Source organism: Nuphar pumila, chromosome 11, assembly GCF_984573655.1.
Source record: "Nuphar pumila chromosome 11, dmNupPumi1.hap1.1, whole genome shotgun sequence".
In the NCBI taxonomy this organism is placed as follows: domain Eukaryota; kingdom Viridiplantae; phylum Streptophyta; class Magnoliopsida; order Nymphaeales; family Nymphaeaceae; genus Nuphar; species Nuphar pumila.
In genome coordinates, this window is record NC_143259.1 from 94,206,336 (window position 1) to 94,224,761 (window position 18,426).

Sequence of the window (18,426 nt, forward strand, 5' to 3'; positions counted from 1 at the left end):
ACACATAGGTGATATGCGATATTGATAGCCAATAATATGTTGTCAGTATAGGCTTATGATAAAGGTTTCTTTTTTTAATGACAAAGGAAACCTCACCGAGAGTAGGTTACTTAATGGGTCTGCCTCCCTGCAAGGTAAAACTCTGAGTTGAGGGCATGACCACCAAGCCCTACATACCCCAATTGTGTTAAAGCAAAGGCAGCCCCATGTGCTAGTTGGGATTCAATCTCGGGTCTTCAGCTTGACAGAGGACCCCGTTGACCACATGGGAATCCACTGCGGTGGTATGATGAATGTTTTCAAGCATGCCCTTAGTAGATCAACTACTATCGTGTGCTATGTGCTAGAAAATGACTGTCCTTACAAACAAGTCACAATGAAAAATTAAGAATCAAAATATAAAATATTAATGTAAAACACTAAAATAAAAATCTAAGTGTCTTATATTAATTATTTAATAAGTCACAATACATATAAAAAGTATTATATACAAGTATTCTTAATATTATTATAATATTGTTAGACATAATTTGTTATATTCACTTAAGAATGTAATGGAGGTGTAGGTAGTACAAGGAAAGTGGAGAATAAGATGTGGGTTGAGTGTTTGGGAAGCAAAGAAGGAGGATTAGGGAGGTCAGCTAGCTTGAGAGGAGAGAAGAAGACATGTTGAATTGGGTTGTTTGGGGAGAGATATTATGGATGGTTAAGGAAGAGATAAGTGGAATCTCAAGTGGTTAGGGGTCTAATGACTTAAGTCTAACATTTTTAGACCAGTGCATACTTCTAAAGAAAACTCACAAGTGAATGCTCTTAACAATGCATTAAATAATCAAGTAAGACACTGGCAATTATGAGTTAAGAGGCTTAGGCTGAACCTTATATAGGTCGCGTCCCTCCTAACAATCCCATTACATGTGTTTATTACATTTATGTCATCCTCGTTCTTAGTGAAAGCAAAATGACCAAAATATAAGCGAAAATTGTAATGCATGTTGTGCCACCTAAGAAGAGCCATGTAGGCAGCTCGACCAAGGTAGGTGCATGTATCATAGTTATCTATCAAGAAGCTTACCAATATTTTAATTGCGGCTAGTTTCAGGCTCCAACTTGTCTCATTTATAAAGAAGTGAGTCAAGCCAAGCTCTTTCGAAGCTATGCTATATATATATAAGTATTCTTAATATACTTATAATATTGTTAGTCATAGTTAGTTGTCAACAAAATAACCAAGATTTTAACTAACACTAGTTATAGTCTCCAACTTGCCTCATTTATAAAGAAGCGAGTCAAGTCAAACTCTTTTGAAGTCATGTTTTTTTCAAAGAACCCAACTAATTTCACATCATAAGTGGGTAAGATCCCATTGCGATAAGTTAATAAAACAATGTGCAATGGAAAAAACATCTAAAAAGTTAAAGCTAGGAACACTTTAATTGCAAGCACAAAATACAATTATTGTTACATATGATAGGTAAGTTTTCATTTAACCAAAATAAATAACACTATTTAATGTAGTGAATGATCTGCTTTAACACTATATATCCTAGAGTTTGGAGGTCGATCAGGCATGAAAAAGATTTTTGTAACCTCATGTGTTACGGACTATCCCAGATCCGACTATGAGAAACCATTATGGATTCAAATCCGTTCAAGCGACCCAGTCTCACAGGGACTGGAGAATGCTCTTTCTTATTTAGATTTTTATTTTTGGCCTTTTATTTTGTTCTAAACTCTATAAATAAGTGTAATTATTTTTTATTAATTATGAATAAAATTAGTATATTGGCTTTTTTTTGTTCTCCCTAGTCTTGAGCTTTAGTCCTAGAGGGAACACATTTTCTTCCTCTTCTCTTTCACATTTTTTTCAACAGCAGCCTACCAAGAGGGATCAATATTCTCCCTCTTTCTGCTGCCCTATCTAGCGTATAATCTAACAAGATTGAGAACATATTATTCTCTTTCTTTTCAAAATTGGATTTGTAGAAATCATCCTTCCATAGGGACAAATTTGTAACATTGGTATCAGAGAGAGACTTTTCGTGAGATCAAGAACAATGAATACACATTTTTGGAGGCAGATCAAGACCTTTTCTCGCAACAACAAAGGCCCATGTCCTTCCTAAATTCGTTCATATTTCTATCATCACATTGAATCGAAACGTCAGAGAGTTTGAAGTTTGTTTAAGAGATGATGAAGGTTAATGAGTCATTCGACAATTTCAGCAGTTGTATGAATAATCTCAACAACACTATAGATGGAGGGTTCGACAAAATATAATGAGCACTTATAGAGCTCGTGTATGACCTCCCTCTCCACCTCGTGACTAATCATCCCAGGAAACCCACCCGATGTTTTTTCATCGATCGAACCAACCCGACTTTCGCCCACAGGAAACCCATGGCTGGATCCCAGTCATCGATCGAACCAACCCGACTTTCGCCCACAGGAAACCCATGGCTGGATCCCAGTCATGTTGTTCTGTTTTCTTTCCTAAACCCATTAAATATGACATATGACCCAAGTAACCCAATTATTTAAATCAAATGTATCATATCGTTACTCATCCATCTACTTACCTGACCCAGTCCGATCCTTTCCAAAACCATTCCCCAGGCTCCAACCCAATCTATGATCTGAAATTAACCCAAACCTTAACCCCAATTAGCCACATCCAAACCAAACTTAAACCTAGACTTTACATATCCCAAGACTCAATCCCATCAGGTACGTGAAATAAACCATGAGCCTAGTGTTTGACTTCAGAGGTGACAAGGATCAATTGCTGCACTAGTTTCTAGAGAACTCTCGCATTGAGGATAATGCATGTTTGAGAGAGGTGAACTATTACAAATCGGCTCAAATCTGACCCTAAGAAACCGTTTTGGATCCATATTCGCCTAAGCGACCCAATCTAATAGGGGCTGGATGATGTCCTTTCTTATATGGATTCTTATATTTGGTTTTTTATTTATTGTAGGACTATATAAACAAGTGTCGATTACTTTTTTGTTCTTCTTGTTCTTGAGTCTTAGTTTTAGTCTTAGAATGAACGCCTTTTCTCTCTCTCCTCTTTCACCTCACTTTTAGCAGCATCCCACCTAAAGGGATCAATGTTATCCCTTTGCTCACTATTGACCTTATATAGCGCAGAGTCTATCCAGATTAAGAACATATTTTTCCCTTTTTTTTTTCCGTGTCAGATGCTCCCCAAGACTGAATTTGTAGAAACCGTCAAGCAGAGTTTCTAATTAAGAAAAAAGGCTAAAAACAAAATTTCCATACATTAATGAGAAAATGATATGCATCATAAAATCAATGTTCAAATTTTGCTGGAGACTACACATGATCCGTCTTTAAGTAGTAAGATATCTCAAATCTGCACAAAAAATTAGATCATTATACGTATATGATCCTTTTGCACACCTATTATGGGTAGGGGTGTCAAGGGGTTGGAGCCTTGGCAGAAATGGGTGGGTTCAGAACTGAATCCAACTGAGAGGTCTCAATTCCTAACGTGGACCTGGGTCTGACGAATCCTACCATAGGTAAAGCCATATCTGGGTCCGTTTAGGATTAGATAAACCAAACCTAGCCCATACATGATAAATAATATTTTTATGTTTTTTACATTGAAAAATTTTGGATCTCAAAGGGATTCGAGTCAGATCCGGATCTGCTATGAAATTTCATAAACCACACTAGGTTCATATATATTAATCGGACCTATAGGGTCCGACCGAAATTCTAAATCAGACCTCCTTGTTTCATACCAAACCAGAGTCCCTATGAGACCCGGTACGGGTCGGAATCTGGTTGTACCCGATCCGTTATCAATTTATTTATGCGTCACGTGGTCGTTTTCTTCGTGTACATTTGTTACAAATCAGAGGTAATTTAGTAATTAGACAAACCCAAGGTGTCTGCGTTTGGCGTCCACCACCACCACCGCTCAACGCGTTTGAGGGATAAAGAGAACGTCCTGTGGACAATGGGGCGGCCGCTCCGCCTCCCCTGCGTCGGGCTTCCGCTCGCCGGAAAATTCCTCCGGTGGCCAGGAAATGTAGAGTGAGTTGGATTCCGGTGATGGATTCCGACCAGCGGCGGCGGAGCCCCCGGTTCCGCCTCTGCGGGTGGTGCTTGACCTTCGTCCTCGCCCTCGTCGTCTCCTCCTCCTTTGCGATCGCCGGCGGCCTCATCGCGCTCCTCCTCCGAAACCCCTCCGCTCCCCTCCCGATAGCCGTCGATTCCCGCTGCAGGATCCTCTCCAGCAGTGAGTGCCCTCCTCAACCACTGTCTCTCTCTCTCTCTCTCCCTACGTTTTGTTTTGCATGCTATAACATGAATAGAAGTCCTTCATTCTTCGGAATTCATGTGAATGTGGCGACATTTTGTTTTAGTTAGTTGTGATCGATGATCAGATGCAGGAAATTATGGGTTTTCTTTGAGTTAGTAGCTCAATTACGTTAGAAATCCACAATCCCTAGAAGGATGCTAGGGATTCTTGAGGATATAGAGAAACTGATGAAGCCTCGGTTAATTTTCCGATCTTCCTATTGAACATATGCGAGGGCGACGGTCATTGCGCTCGAGTTACGGAAGCTAAACGAAATGGTAATCGGCTTCAATATGCTTCGAGCGATGCGGAGATAGCCACCGTCGAAAGAGTTTCAAATTTCAATAAGCATTTTTTTTTAAGTTTTCCCTGTTGCATTTGTAATGTGGTGGTGTTTGTGGAAGTGCAGATCACGTTGTTTGAGATTCGCCTTCCATTTTTCATGAAATGGGACAAGAACGATGGTGCTTTTACTGTAAATAAGCAGTGTTGGAGAAGATAGACAGTGAGCATGAGTTAATTCCACCTATGATCTTTTTAGGCAGAGAGATGTTAGAAATCTGCCCACCTATGATCAATTTTGCATTGCTCTGTAGTAGTTCCTTCATTTAAATCATCAGTTATGTGGAGTTATTGCCAACCGAGCACCACCAACAGCTTCTTCCCTGAACCTTTTTTCCCCCTTCTTGTAACACCTTGTAGAGCTGATCTGATTTATATTTCCATTGAATCTAGGTTAATGTAGAATTAATAAAGAAGGCACGATGAAGCAATTTGGTTCATTTTCATAAAATAAAAAAAGAAAGACAATGTCTTCACTGTGACTGTAAAATGGAGTTGAGGAAGATAGATAAAGAGCATGATGTAAACCCAGTATCCTGTTTTTGGGAACAACGAATCTGTGAGCTGTGAAATATAGCTTGTAACTTTTTTTTCTCCTTATTCATGACCTCAAGCGAAAAAACTTATCTGATGAAACAAACCAAAAAGCGGAAGACTTGTTGAGCTAACAATTATTCTCCGGGTGAGCCCTAACAGCCGCTTCATTCAAAAAGAGGAAGAGTTTCCTGTTCCAATTTTATATTTAGAGAATAGCCTAAGCAAACTTACCGTGTAGTGAACACACTTTAGCTCAGCCTCTAGAATCTTAGAATGAAACACACGCCAAGCAGACAGTGGGAATTGTTATTGTTCTTGTGTTTTGTCCAAAGCATTTCCTGACTTAGATTGTTCATGGTTAGAACTTAGACTCTTGACTTGAATTCACCAAGTCATGGCTGGGTCATGTGCGGTTTCGCATGGTCTATGAGCCAGAAAGGCTATGATACCGTGTTAAGCAGTGGAGGGCATAAAATGGTTCCCAAGGATGCCAACTTATCCTATTGGTTCTTACTGTGGATCTCTAAGACACTGCCCCAATTAGTATAACTCAAGCATTTGGTCACTTTATGTGTCAACTTGCATCCCACAAGAGTAGCCCATGGGGATGAGTTTCTACATATGGTCACTTTATGTGTCAACTTGCATCCCACAAGAGTAGCCCATGGGGATGAGTTTCTACATATGGTCACTTTATGTGTCAACTTGCATCCCACAAAAGTAGCCCGTGGGATTAGTTTCTACATATAAACTTTATCTCTTGGTTCTTGGATGGAGTTATTTGCATATTCAGGTTGGAAGAAAACTTCTACTTATATAATTCATCTTTTGTATAAACCTAAGCAAGCTGGCAAATTGACCCTATGAGAAGTTAGTTTTCCTATTAAAAAATAAGAATGAAATATGTGCATCCCTATAATTATAGTTATGGAGTTGTCCTTTATAGTATACAGTACAGGTTGAATCAAAACTTCTGCACATAAGTCAGATCAACATGGCTATCCTACAGTTAGTGTAGCTTTCACTCCACTCAGTTTGCATTGACCATTGAACACGTTAATTATGAAAGGATTCTGCTCATGCAACGTGATAAACACTATGATTAGTGTGTAACATGGGCATCCAGCTAGTGTTGACATCTGCATGTAATGTCAATTACATAGTCTGGCTCAGGGTTTTGGGTTTTGGCCTGAATCAAAATGGCTCATCCGTCTTCAAACTTTGAACCTATCTTGCAACTATATCACTCACTTCATGCATAATCTCGATTCATAACCCATTGCTATAACACTAAATGGGCATCAAAATGTAACACTAAATAGCAGGTTTGTATCTTCCAATTGATTCATTTTCCTTTCTAATATTAAGTGTCCGAAAAAACCCCCAGCCTAGTACTTACCCCATGCCTTTGGATGGGGACTATGAGTGGGTTTGTCCCCAGCCTGCCTTGATACCCAATGAAGCCATCACTGTCTCCCTCTTTAAAATCCTTTGTTGCTCAAGAATGTAGTCTTCATCTAAAAACGATCAATGGTCATCAGTAGCCAATTGTGTACATGAAAAAAAAACACAATGTGTTGGATGTCTAAGAGCTGCTATTCTTTGCTGCACATTGCCTTCTTTCCTTCTGTTGATTATTGATGGTTTTGATTATTTCAGGATTTGATAACTGACTTGAGTTTTCAAATTGCATTCCTATTGCTATAAGCCATGATGAAACATCCAATTACTTTTCATGATTGTTTTTCATATTTGTTTTTTGATAATTTTTTAAACCTTTGCTGATTCTTTTTTATCTAATATCTGATGGGATTTGCTCTTAGACATTGATCTTAGGTCTGCTAAAGTTTGTGAGCTTGGATTGTTCAATTACAAATCCAAAAATGTATTGAACACTGTGGAAAGAACCAGATTCAGATGCCATTATGATTATTATTGGACTTCGATTTTTAAGGTAAGGTTTAGGCTAAACTTCTCCTTGTCAAACATCTTACACTTTTTACTTTGCCCTTTTTCTTTTACAAAGTGCATCAGTTATCACTAGTGTTTGCTGAAAATAGGTATCTTATGGAATGCTGCATACTGCTTCTCATTTCTGAGCAGATGTCCTCGATATCCGTCATAACTGATAGCTGGAATGCCCTTATAACAAAATTTCCATGCACAGTCTTTTTCCCCCTTTATGCATGCAGTGATTATGAGCATCTTTATTGCATAGTACCATCCTCCATGATATTTTGTGATAGATATAAACAGTTTGTACCACCGCGGGGATTGCCTGTGTGGCCAGCAGTGTGGGTGTGAGGGCGTTGAGATGAAGACACTGGATTGAGCCCCACTGGCACGTGGGTGTGTCCGTAGCTTTTACAGGTAGGCCACGTAAGTCAGGGTCATTATGGACCCCACCCAGGGTTTACCCTGAAGGGAAGCAGGCACATTTAAGTGACCCGGTTCTCGGTTTTTGAAGTATCTCTTACTGCTAAATCATGGTTTGCATGATTCAACACTGCAATAGATGTTTTTTTCATGTATATTTTGCTAGGTGAGAGACATAGGTTAGTCTACTGCAGCATTCATGCACATTTATCTGGGTTCTTATGGTCGTTGGTCACATTCTTATTGCTTGCAAGCATAATGATGATATGATCATTAATGAAGTCCTTCTTCCTTTTTCTGTATTCATTAAGTAAATGACTGAGCTTACTGTTGTGATTTATATTAAGTCTGGACCTTTTCAGGTATACTCGAGATATTTGAGTATCTCATTGTATTATAAATATACATGAAAGAATTGAGTATTCTTACATGGTCAAGCTTTTAGAAATTTAGAGAATTCATTGTTCCCATATCTCTCTTTAGTTACAGGATTGTGGCTATGAAATAAAAAATGTTGCAATTTTTGGGGAGGATTAACTATAGATAGTATCGGGAATCTAGTTGCTTAATTTTTTGTATATCAATCTTACCAGCAGTTAGGTAGGATGTGGGTGTCTGTCATGTCACACACACAATCATACTCAGCAATATGGGTCCTGCCAATATTTCAGTATGACAAATGTCAATAAATTATAGGTTTTTATAAATATCAGAAATTTTATTTTTATTATGAATAAAAGGAAAACTTTTATAACATAAAAATATGAAAACTATAAATTTGTAAATAGCTTCTCGACAATATAAAAAACTGAAAAGTTATTAAAGTGGAGAAGGATGCTTGGGAAGGGAAGTCTTCTTATTGAACTTTTGGACCACATGGCTGATTTTTCAGTTCTTTGACACTGTATCAGGTCGTAAGGTTCATAAGGACAGGTGTGGATTAGAAATATTTAATGAGGATTAAGCCCTGAAAAGGGCTGCAAGCATAATCTTCATTTGTGGTGTTGGTAACCTTCAATGAAACACCTAGGGATGTTGCTTTTTAACGGCTTTTCTTTGGCTTCTGTTGAAAGACAAGAGTTAGAACCAGAAAGCAATCATGGTCAGCAAAGTATTTCTTTCTTGTGGGTTGCACTAGTCTGATTTTTCATGGCTCGTCAACCCTCCCATTTAATCAGTTTTTGATATTCCAAAGAAAACTGAGAGACTTCTGAAAACATTCAAATCCTTTCTTTGGAAGAGTAATGTGAATGGTGGAAAGAACGAATTTGGTTGTTTGCTTGCAAGCAGTATTACCTAGGTCCTTGGGAGGCCTAGTGATTAAGGATCTGAAATTGATGAGTACAACTCTTAATTAATGGCGGTGGAAGTTCATTAAAATGAATGTCTGGAAAATCTTCCAAAGGAAAAATATAAGCTAGTGATGGCCTTGAGAATGGAAAACAAATCGTAGGTGGCAAGATGACTTTAAGAGTATGGAATGCTGATTAAAGTCCTTGAATATATTTTTAGGTGGAGCAAAGTCCAGACTGGATGATGGTTAAATTATTGTCCTTCTGGAAGAACCATGGTTAGCGGAGAGGCCTTTGATGTATTGGGGTGCGAGATTCCACTAAAAGGCCAACCGTTTGAGCTGGGTTGTAGGAATAGCTGAACCTAATGAAGCTTCTTGCAGTGTTGCTGCTAAAGAAATATGTGGGAAATCTGTTTTCATAAAGGAATACCTATGTCACATGGGTGCGGGTGCCGGTGCGGGGATTCAACACTTACAAAAAACCCGGGTGCGGGGGTGTGGCAGGGGCAAAAATGTAATATATATATATATATATATATATATATATATATATATATATATATAAAGGGGAGAGAGAAAATCCTTTACGAAAAAAAGGATTTGAAAAGGCAGGAGCTGTCAGCACCTGACAGGAGCTGTCAGCAGCTGTCAGCCGATTTTTTTTTTTAAAAAAATTTCGCAGCCCATCAGCAGCTGTCAGCAGATTTTTTTTTTTAAAAATTTCGCAGCCCATTTCATAGGGCAAATTTTTTTAAAAAAAAAATCCAAAAAAAATGGACCTAAATGATCCTGGGTGCCGGTGCCGCACCCTCACCCGCACCCGCGTCGAGTCGCGTCGACGCGGGTGCGGCACCCTGCTAGCCGAATCCCTGAGACATAGAGGAATACTTTGTCTCAGATCCTGGTAAGGTGCCAAATCATAAGTGCTACCTGCCTTCCTGTAATGGAATACAAAGAAACACAAACAAATGCCTCTTATGGGCAAGTACAACACACACAAACAAAGACCACTTATGGGTCAATATACAAACACAATCACAATCACAATGCCACTCATGGGCAAGAGAGAGCATAAAAATTATAGATTTTATTGAGAGAGTGCTTAAGAAAGGTTAAAATACAAGAGGGGTTTGCCCCTTATATATACACCACACACATGCATAGAGACCATTGGGACCACCCCCAACGGTGACTCTATGGGCTCTAGACCATAATGCCCTTAGCTTTTAGCTAAAGGGCATTATGTTAAATAAATGAAAAAAATAAAAAAGGAAAAAGACTGATGTGCCCCTAATTGGCACAACATATTACAATAAAGGAAATGATTAAAATACCCCTAATGGGTATTTGCTATTGCATCAAAAGAAATATAAGGTGCAAACTGTTCGGTTCAGGTATTGTTGTAACTCATAGGGAAGTATAGAAATAATAGGGCATAGAGCATAATGACCTTTCCAAAGAAGGGCTAACTTCTTGGTCAAGGTGTCAAAGTATATATATATATATATATATATATATATATATATATATATATATATATATACCCTATTATTGGTTAGGGTGTCAAGCTAGCTCCTTCTTTGGAAAGGTCATTCTGCTCTATCCCCTATTATTTCTATACTTCTCTATAAGATACAACAATACTTGAACCAAACAACTTGCACCTTGGGAATTATTACGGTCCTAGATTCAGAGAACTCACCCAGATCCGTGCTCTAGGATTCAGACGCCACATCAGCAGAAAAAGAGGGCTTCCTAGGTTAAAGTGGGGGCTAGTGTAATACCTAGGAAAAAAAAAATTTTAAGTTATCCGGACCCGGGTCGGACCCGGATCCGAGTCCCGTGAAGGGACGGCTAACGGTAGGCCGTAAGGGCCTACCGAGCGGTGCCCGTCTCCCTCACCCCTGCTTATAAATGAAGCAGGCAGGAGGGGGGGGGAGCATCAGACGCTCTCCTCTCCCCGTCTCCTCTCCCCGTCGCCTCTCCTCTTCCCCCACCATCTCTTTCAAGTCATCGCCGACCCAGCCACCTACCGGCGCCGACGCTTGCCATCGCCGTCGCCGGCACCCGCTACCTACCTCCGTCCGTCACCATCTGCCTCCGCCGGCGACCTCCAGGTGAGTCCCCCCCTCTCCCTCGTCTTCCTGTTTCCCCCATGAGAGGGGAAGGCTAACCCCTCCCCCTGCAGCCTCGACAGGAGGAGGGGGGGGGTGGCTCTCGGCAGGGGGGTTTCGCCCCCCCTGCCTTTCGATTTTCCGGCAGGGGGCAAGCCCCCCTGCCTTTTGGTGGCTTCCGGCAGGGGAGTTTCACTCCCCTGCCTTGTACTTTCCGGCAGGGGGCGAGCCCCCTGCCTTATGTTGTTTGGCAGGGGGTTTCGCCCCCCCTGCCTTATGCTTTCCGGCAGGGGGCGAGCCCCCTGCCCTATGTGGTTTGGCAGGGGGCTTCGCCTCCCCTGCCTTATGCTTTCCGGCAGGGGGCGAGCCCCCTGCCCTATGTGGTTTTGCAGGGGGTTTCGCCCCCCTGCCTTATGCTTTCCGGCAGGGGGGCGAGCCCCCTGCCTGATGTTGTTTGGCAGGGGGTTTCGCCCCCCTGCCTTATGCTTTTCGGCAGGGGGCGAGCCCCCTGCCCTATGTGGTTTGGCAGGGGGTTTCGCCCCCCTGCCTTATGTTGTTTGGCAGGGGGTTTTGCTCCCCTGCCTTGTGTTGTTTGGCAGGGGGTTTCGCCCCCTGCCTTATGCTTTCCTGCAGGGGAGCGAGCCTCCCCTGCCTTGTACTTTCCGACAGGTAGGGGGCGAGTCCCCTGCCTTGTGCTGTTTGGCAGGGGGGTTTCGCCCCCCTGCCTTGTATTTTCCGGCAGGGGGGGGGAGCCCCTGCCTTGCATTGTCTGGCAAGGGAGCAAGGCCCCTGCCTTGCTGCCTCTGTCCTTCCTAATGCAAGGGGCTGAGCTCCCTGCCTCCCCTAGCTTTGGGGTCCGGTACCGCTGCGGGTCTTACCGGACCCGTTCCTCGTAGTATTATGGCACATTCATCCTTTTGACCTTGCAGGTTGCACCACGGAGCCTTCTCGTGTTTCGCGGCCTGAGACAGTTATCACTTACGCTCGCAAGCGGATAAACCCCCGCACCCCTTCTAGGTAGGGGTTTGCGTAAAAAGGAACATGAACAATGAACTGCTAAAAATAAAGGACTTAACCAATAAATTAAAATATCTACATATAATATATATGTACGTTCCTTCCTGCACTTTATTTTTCCTGCACTTTACTTTTCCTGCACTCACTTTTTCGTTGCCGTCGCGCTATACGTGCCAAGGCCTTCCTTTTTATGTACCTTTCCTTATTGCCTTTTACTTCCAGGACGCGGTTTCGCGATCCTGGTCCCGTTTCCTTTCTGTACTTTACTTTTTCGCTGCCGTCGCGCTATATGTGCCAAGGCTCTTCTTTTGCACTTTCCTTTCTTGTTTTTGCTTCCAGGACGCGGTTTCGCGATCCTGGTCCCTGTTGATTTCATTTGTCGTTGCTTCCGCTATTTCATACATATATATGTCACTCTTTCTTTTTATTGTCATAGACTCAACCCTGCCGTTGATTGGTAGGGTTCGACAGCAGAGCTTAGCCTTGCGTAAGAGTTACGAAATGAGATACTGATCTATAATACACCAAAAAAAGGTCTCAGGCGCCTTCACAGGCAAGATGCTCATTTGGGTCTAATGGACCAGGGCATGAAGAATGAGGCGGCGGTTGAGAAACCCCCGTCGCGCTCAATTCGACTTTGTTTCGCCAAGAGAGAGGACGAAGGGTACCAACTCCGATGGACAGGCCATTAATGGCTATTTACGGGCAAAGGACCCGTCTTCCTCGGTCATCGGAGGTTAGGGGAAAGAGGCTGCACTAGATAGCCTAACACTTCTGCAGAAGTTAGATGCATCCCTACTGGGCCTTTGGGGGCTTGCTCTCTCGACCACCGGTCGCCTCCTTAGGATAGGATTCAGTCAGTCAACCGAGGTAATTTAAGATACATGGCATAATAAACCCTCGGATTGGTCTCGATTGTTTCGGCTCGTGTGCCATGTACGTACCCACATGGCCAGTTAACAAGTGATAATCAAATTAAGCATGCTCACCCTTCAGTTGTTGTTTTTGTACACTTGCGGTATTACGTGCTAGCATATTGGTGAGTTTTCCTGTACATTATATTATTGCTGTCGTGGTATGTCTAAATGCTTTACCTGTTAGTTGTTCTTGTTCTTTTTACACTCCTACTAGTTTTTCGCGAGACTAACCCATTTTATGGGCAGGTGATGTGTAGCGGCGACAGGCAGTCAACGGTGCATGCGACGTGGCTCGCGACTATACTTTTCCTTCCAGACTTCTGGCTATCGTCGCAGGGTTTTGAATTTTGGGTTTTTGTTTTAATCTGGGGGCTGGGCCCCCTGTTGATTTTCCTTGTATAATGACTTCTTATTAAGAATGTAGTACTCTTTTTAGCCGCCTGCTATTTATCGCCATGGTCATGTTTGAAGTGCCGAGCTAACGTGCCTGGGATTTGCAAAAAACTTGATTTTTAAACTAGAAAGATATTTTTTTTGAAGACTTTTCAGAACAACGGAGTTCGCGCTTTCAGGGAACTCCTTCATAAAAACTTTACTTGTCAAGTTAAGAAATTTTGGGGCGTTATAGATTGGTATCAGAGCCAGAGGTTGTGAAGAGTAAAGTCTCGACTACCGAGCATCCTGTTGCACTGTGAGTACCTGTCCCCTTTTCCTTATTGTTATAATTTTGGCCTAATTGGGGTAAAATTTTGTGCCAACAGTAAGATGGACGCATCTGGCAACCCCACTATTAGTCCTGGCGGGTCCTCGCGTACAACACATACTCGTATTTCTTCGGAGGGTGGCCCTTCTTTGAGTCTGGGTCACCTCGAGGGTTCTGTGATCGAGTTTGGGTCCTTTCGCTCTCCGTTGCCCGTTTTCACGGATGAGTGGTGCACCCCGCTACCTTTGGCCTTTCAGGTTTCATTAGCGACAGCTTGGGCCGAGGTTTTTTCACGGGTAGGCGGGAGGGTGCCTTCCTTCGTCCAGGTTCATCAGCGGGTTGTTGTGGTGGATTCTGGGGAGCCTAACCCTCAGGAGGCGGAGTATAGCTGCGATCGTTGCGGCATGCTTGGGCACTTCGCAGATCAGTGCTTTCGCCAGATAGAGCCTTTGGTCACACAGGGTTCAGTCGATCCCGTTCCTCCAGCTCCTGCCGCTGTGGCCTTCTCCACCCCAGCTAATAGGGGGGCGTCTCCTCCTCCACCGCCTCGGGTCGAGCCAGCAGTGATAGGCAAGACCCCAGCTCCGTCAGAGCTTCATACGCCAGCCTCTGTAATACCGATTGTTGTGCCTGAGTCTCCGACTATTTATGTTTCGGACTCGGATGTGTCGTATTCTCCAGAGTACACGCCTGCTACTCCTCTTTACGGGGAATATCCTTCGGAGGACGATGATGATCTCCCATTTACCCCCAAGCGCAGGTTTAGACGCACAGGGAATAAGAGGGAATATCTTCGTCAGTTCTCCGGTCCCGCCTGAAGGGAGTCTTGGATGTTGAGGATTGGTCTGGATCTATATGCTTCTTGTACCAGACTACTTTCATTTTGATGTTTTTGTATCGGCATTGCCGAATATTCTGGATACGTTGTACAAAAAGGAATGATGAAATATAAGATGTTACTTGTTGTTTTAGTCGTAAGCTTAACTTAGTTCGTTGTATTATTTTCAAGGATGAGGAGAAGTTCGAACGAAGATTCCGTCGACGAATGGTCTGAGCAAAGGGGATTTGTGATGGATACCCTCAGCACTTTGGCCGAGGCGATCAAAAATCAGGTTGCCACACAAGGAGAGCGTGTTCCTACAACTTCGGGGGTTACTTTCGAGAAATTTTTAAAGTTAGACCCTCCAGCTTTCTTCGGCAAGGTGGATCCCGATGCCGCGGAGCAGTGGATCAAGGAAATTGAAAGGGTGTTTTTGGTCCTTTCAGTTTCCGATGAAAAGAAGACTTTATTTGGGTCCTTCCGATTAAAGGACAATGCTAGAGTTTGGTGGGACGCAACTCGGAAAAGGCATTTCCCAGATGCAGAGGTCATCCCATGGGACGCCTTTAGGCGTGCGTTTTACGAAAATTACTTTCCTCCTCATGCGAGGGAAAAGAAAAAGGTGGAATTCTTAGAGCTGTGTCAGGGCAGCTTATCGTTGGGCGATTACATCGCCACGTTTCAGCAACTGGAACAGTACTGCCCTACCCTTTTTTATAGTGAACGCGAGCGAGCAGGCAAATTTGTTCGTGGCCTAAAGGAAGGACTCAGATACAGGGTCCTTTCAAGCATGCCCGTGACCTTCTCAGCAGCTGTTGAAGCAGCGACCCTCTTGAATGAGGATTGAGAGCGTTCTAGAGCGGCACAAGTTAAAAAGCCACCTGCCTCTGGAGGGGACCAGAAGAAAGCACAGTCTCATGATCAGGTGCGGCGACCACCCTTTCCCGTTAAACCTGAAGGAGGGAAGCAGCAAGGACCACCTGCAAAGAGGCAACGCCCGCAGAACCGCCCACCACCTCGACGACCAGTAGGGAATGGATGCACTAGGTGCAAGGGGTCTCACGTCGGACAGCCATGCCCCTTGGATACGGGGGGTTGTTTGTATTGCGGTAAGATGGGGCACTACGCTCGAGATTGTCGCAAAAAGGCGGCCGACGAATCTAGGCAGTCGGGTGGAGTACCTCAGCCTCCTCATCAACAGCAGACACCGCCGACATACCAGCAGCAACCGCAGAGCAGCGGAGTAAAGAAAGTTCCAGGGCGAGTCTACGCCACTACCGTCGAGTAGTTGACCAAGGGGGAGCTCGTACAAGGTACTCTCTTAGTTGCCGGTCATGCTGCTTTCGTTCTGTTTGATTGTGGTGCTACGCACACCTTTATTTCGGCAAAATTTGCGGCCCAGTTGCAATCGCCTGTTCTGCGCTTGCATACAACTTTAGAAGTATATAATCCGTTGGGGGAGAACGCTAGTTGTGCGACGTTTATCCCTAATCTTGATGTGGTGATATCGGATCGTCTTTTGCCTGCGTGCGCCATCTTGCTGAATATGTCAGAATTTGACCTCGTCTTGGGCATGGATTGGTTGTCTCAGCATCATGCCAAGATCGATTGTCGCCAGGGCAAGATCACCTTCTCCCCTCCGGATTCTCCGAAGGTGGAATTTCGAATTCCTCGACCCATGCGAGCAAGCCAGATGATTTCAGCCCTAAAGGCTCGTAGCTTCATTCGCAAGGGCTGTCCGGCTTTCCTCATCAGCGTCGTTGAGTCAGATCCTACGCCTACAATTATTGATACCCTAGACGTGGTTAGAGAGTTTCCGGATATCTTTTCCCAGAGGTTGTTTGGCCTTCCTCCGCCTCGAGAGGTGGAGTTCAGCATCGAATTGTTGCCTGGAACTGCCGCAATATCTAAGGCCCCATATCGGATGGCACCCGCCGAGCTTGAAGAACTAAAAAGGCAGTTACAGAAACTTTTAGACCAGGGATTCATTCGTCCCAGCGTATCACCCTGGGGAGCTCCTGTACTCTTCGTAAAGAAGAAGGAATGAAACCTTGAGGTTGTGCATAGATTATAGAATGCTTAACCAGGTGACGATTAAAAATAAGTACCCTTTGCCGCGTATTGAAGACCTTTTTGATCAGTTGCAGAAGGCCAAAATCTTCTCCAAGATCGATTTGAGATCTGGGTACCATCAGCTTAGGATCAAGGACAGCGATATATCCAAAACAACTTTTCGCACCCGGTATGGGCATTATGAGTTTACAGTTATGCCCTTCGGTCTTACGAATGCTCCTGCTGCATTTATGGACCTTATGAATTGAGTGTTCAGACCATTCTTGGACATTTTCGTGATAGTGTTCATCGATGATGTTCTCGTCTACTCAGAAAGTCGGGAGCAGCATCGTGGGCACTTGCGCATCGTTTTAGAGACCTTAAGGAAGGAGCGGCTCTTCGCGAAGTTCTCCAAGTGCGAGTTTTGGCTCGAGGAAGTAATGTTCTTGGGCCACCTCATTTCTAGCAAGGGCGTTTCTGTAGACCCTTCAAAGGTTGAAGCTGTGCTAGACTGGCCGCAGCCGCGGAATGTCCGTGACATTCGAGGTTTTCTTGGGTTAGCAGGATATTATAGGCGTTTTATCCAGGATTTCTCAAAAATCGCATTACCTATGACTCGGTTGCTGAAAAAGGAAGCAAAATTCGTATGGGATGATCGTTGTCAGGCCAGTTTTCAGCTATTAAAGGAGCGTCTTACGACTGCTCCTATCTTGGCTTTGCCGACCGGTAAGGGCGGCTTCGTAATTTATACCGACGCTTGCGGATCGGGCCTGGGGGGCGTCCTTATGCAGAATGGGAAAGTAATCGCGTATGCATCTCGTCAGCTTAAGCTTCACGAGAAGAACTACCCGACGCATGATCTCGAGTTAGCTGCCGTCGTTTTTGCGCTAAAGATTTGACGTCATTATCTATATGGAGAACAATTCGAAGCATTTACCGACCACAAGAGCCTTAAGTACCTCTTCTCCCAAAAGGAATTGAATATGCGACAACGTCGCTGGCTTGAATTTTTGAAAGACTATGATTTTTCCCTTTCTTACCACCCAGGCAAGGCAAACGTGGTTGCTGACGCCCTCAGTCGCAAGTCATCAGGGGTTCTCGCCAGTATGTTATCAACAGGTTGGAAGTTGCTCGAAGACCTTGCATCCTGGAACCCGTTTTCTGTAGCACCCGGTCCGGTGAGGTTGTCAAATTTGGTAATTCGACCTGACCTGTTTCCCAGGATCGTTGCCAGCCAAAAGGGTGACTCTCGCTTTGAAGAGTTGAGATCGCAAGCTTTGTGTGATGGTTCTTCTTTCCGCATGGGGAAAGGAGACAGTGTTTGGTTTGGACAGCGCCTTTGGGTCCCAAATGACCCCACCCTCAGGAGTGAAATTTTAACTGAAGCCCACAAGTCGAGATATACCGTCCACCCGGGGAGCACAAAGATGCTGAAGGCCCTGCAGAGGAATTTTTGGTGGAATGGCGTGAAGAAGGATGTGGCCGAGTTCGTCTCGAGATGCCTCATCTGTCAGCAAGTAAAGATCGAGCATCAACGGCCAGGAGGAGCGTTGCAACCCTTAGATATCCCAGAATGGAAGTGGGAGGGGATCGCCATGGACTTTGTAGTTGGCCTTCCTAGGACTCGACGCAAGCACGATGCGATTTGGGTGATCATCGATAGACTCACCAAATCAGCGCATTTCCTACCTATCCGCCTTGGCCAGTCCCTTGACAGCCTGGCCGATCTTTATATCCGCGAAATTGTAAGGCTCCACGGTGTTCCGGTTTCTATTATTTCTGACAGTGATCCAAGGTTCACGTCAAGATTCTGGGGCAGCTCCAGCAGGCTCTAGGCACCAAGCTGAGTTTTAGCTCGGCTTTCCACCCTCAGACTGATGGTCAGTCTGAGCGAACTATACAGACCCTAGAAGATAT

At 43.9% G+C, this 18,426-nt stretch overlaps 1 protein-coding gene across 1 annotated transcript in view; it reads left to right on the forward strand.

The window, feature by feature from the left end:
• The first annotated feature begins 3,958 nt into the window (after nt 1–3,958).
• Nucleotides 3,959–18,426, forward strand: part of LOC149822520 (exopolysaccharide production negative regulator) — a 59,008-nt gene continuing 44,540 nt past the window's right edge. Inside the window, exons 1-2 of the mRNA XM_089981605.1 lie at nt 3,959–4,274; nt 7,040–7,170. Of these exons, the coding sequence (XP_089837731.1) occupies nt 4,088–4,274; nt 7,040–7,170 (318 nt within the window). The 5' untranslated portion in view covers nt 3,959–4,087. The remainder of the gene's footprint in view (nt 4,275–7,039; nt 7,171–18,426) is intronic.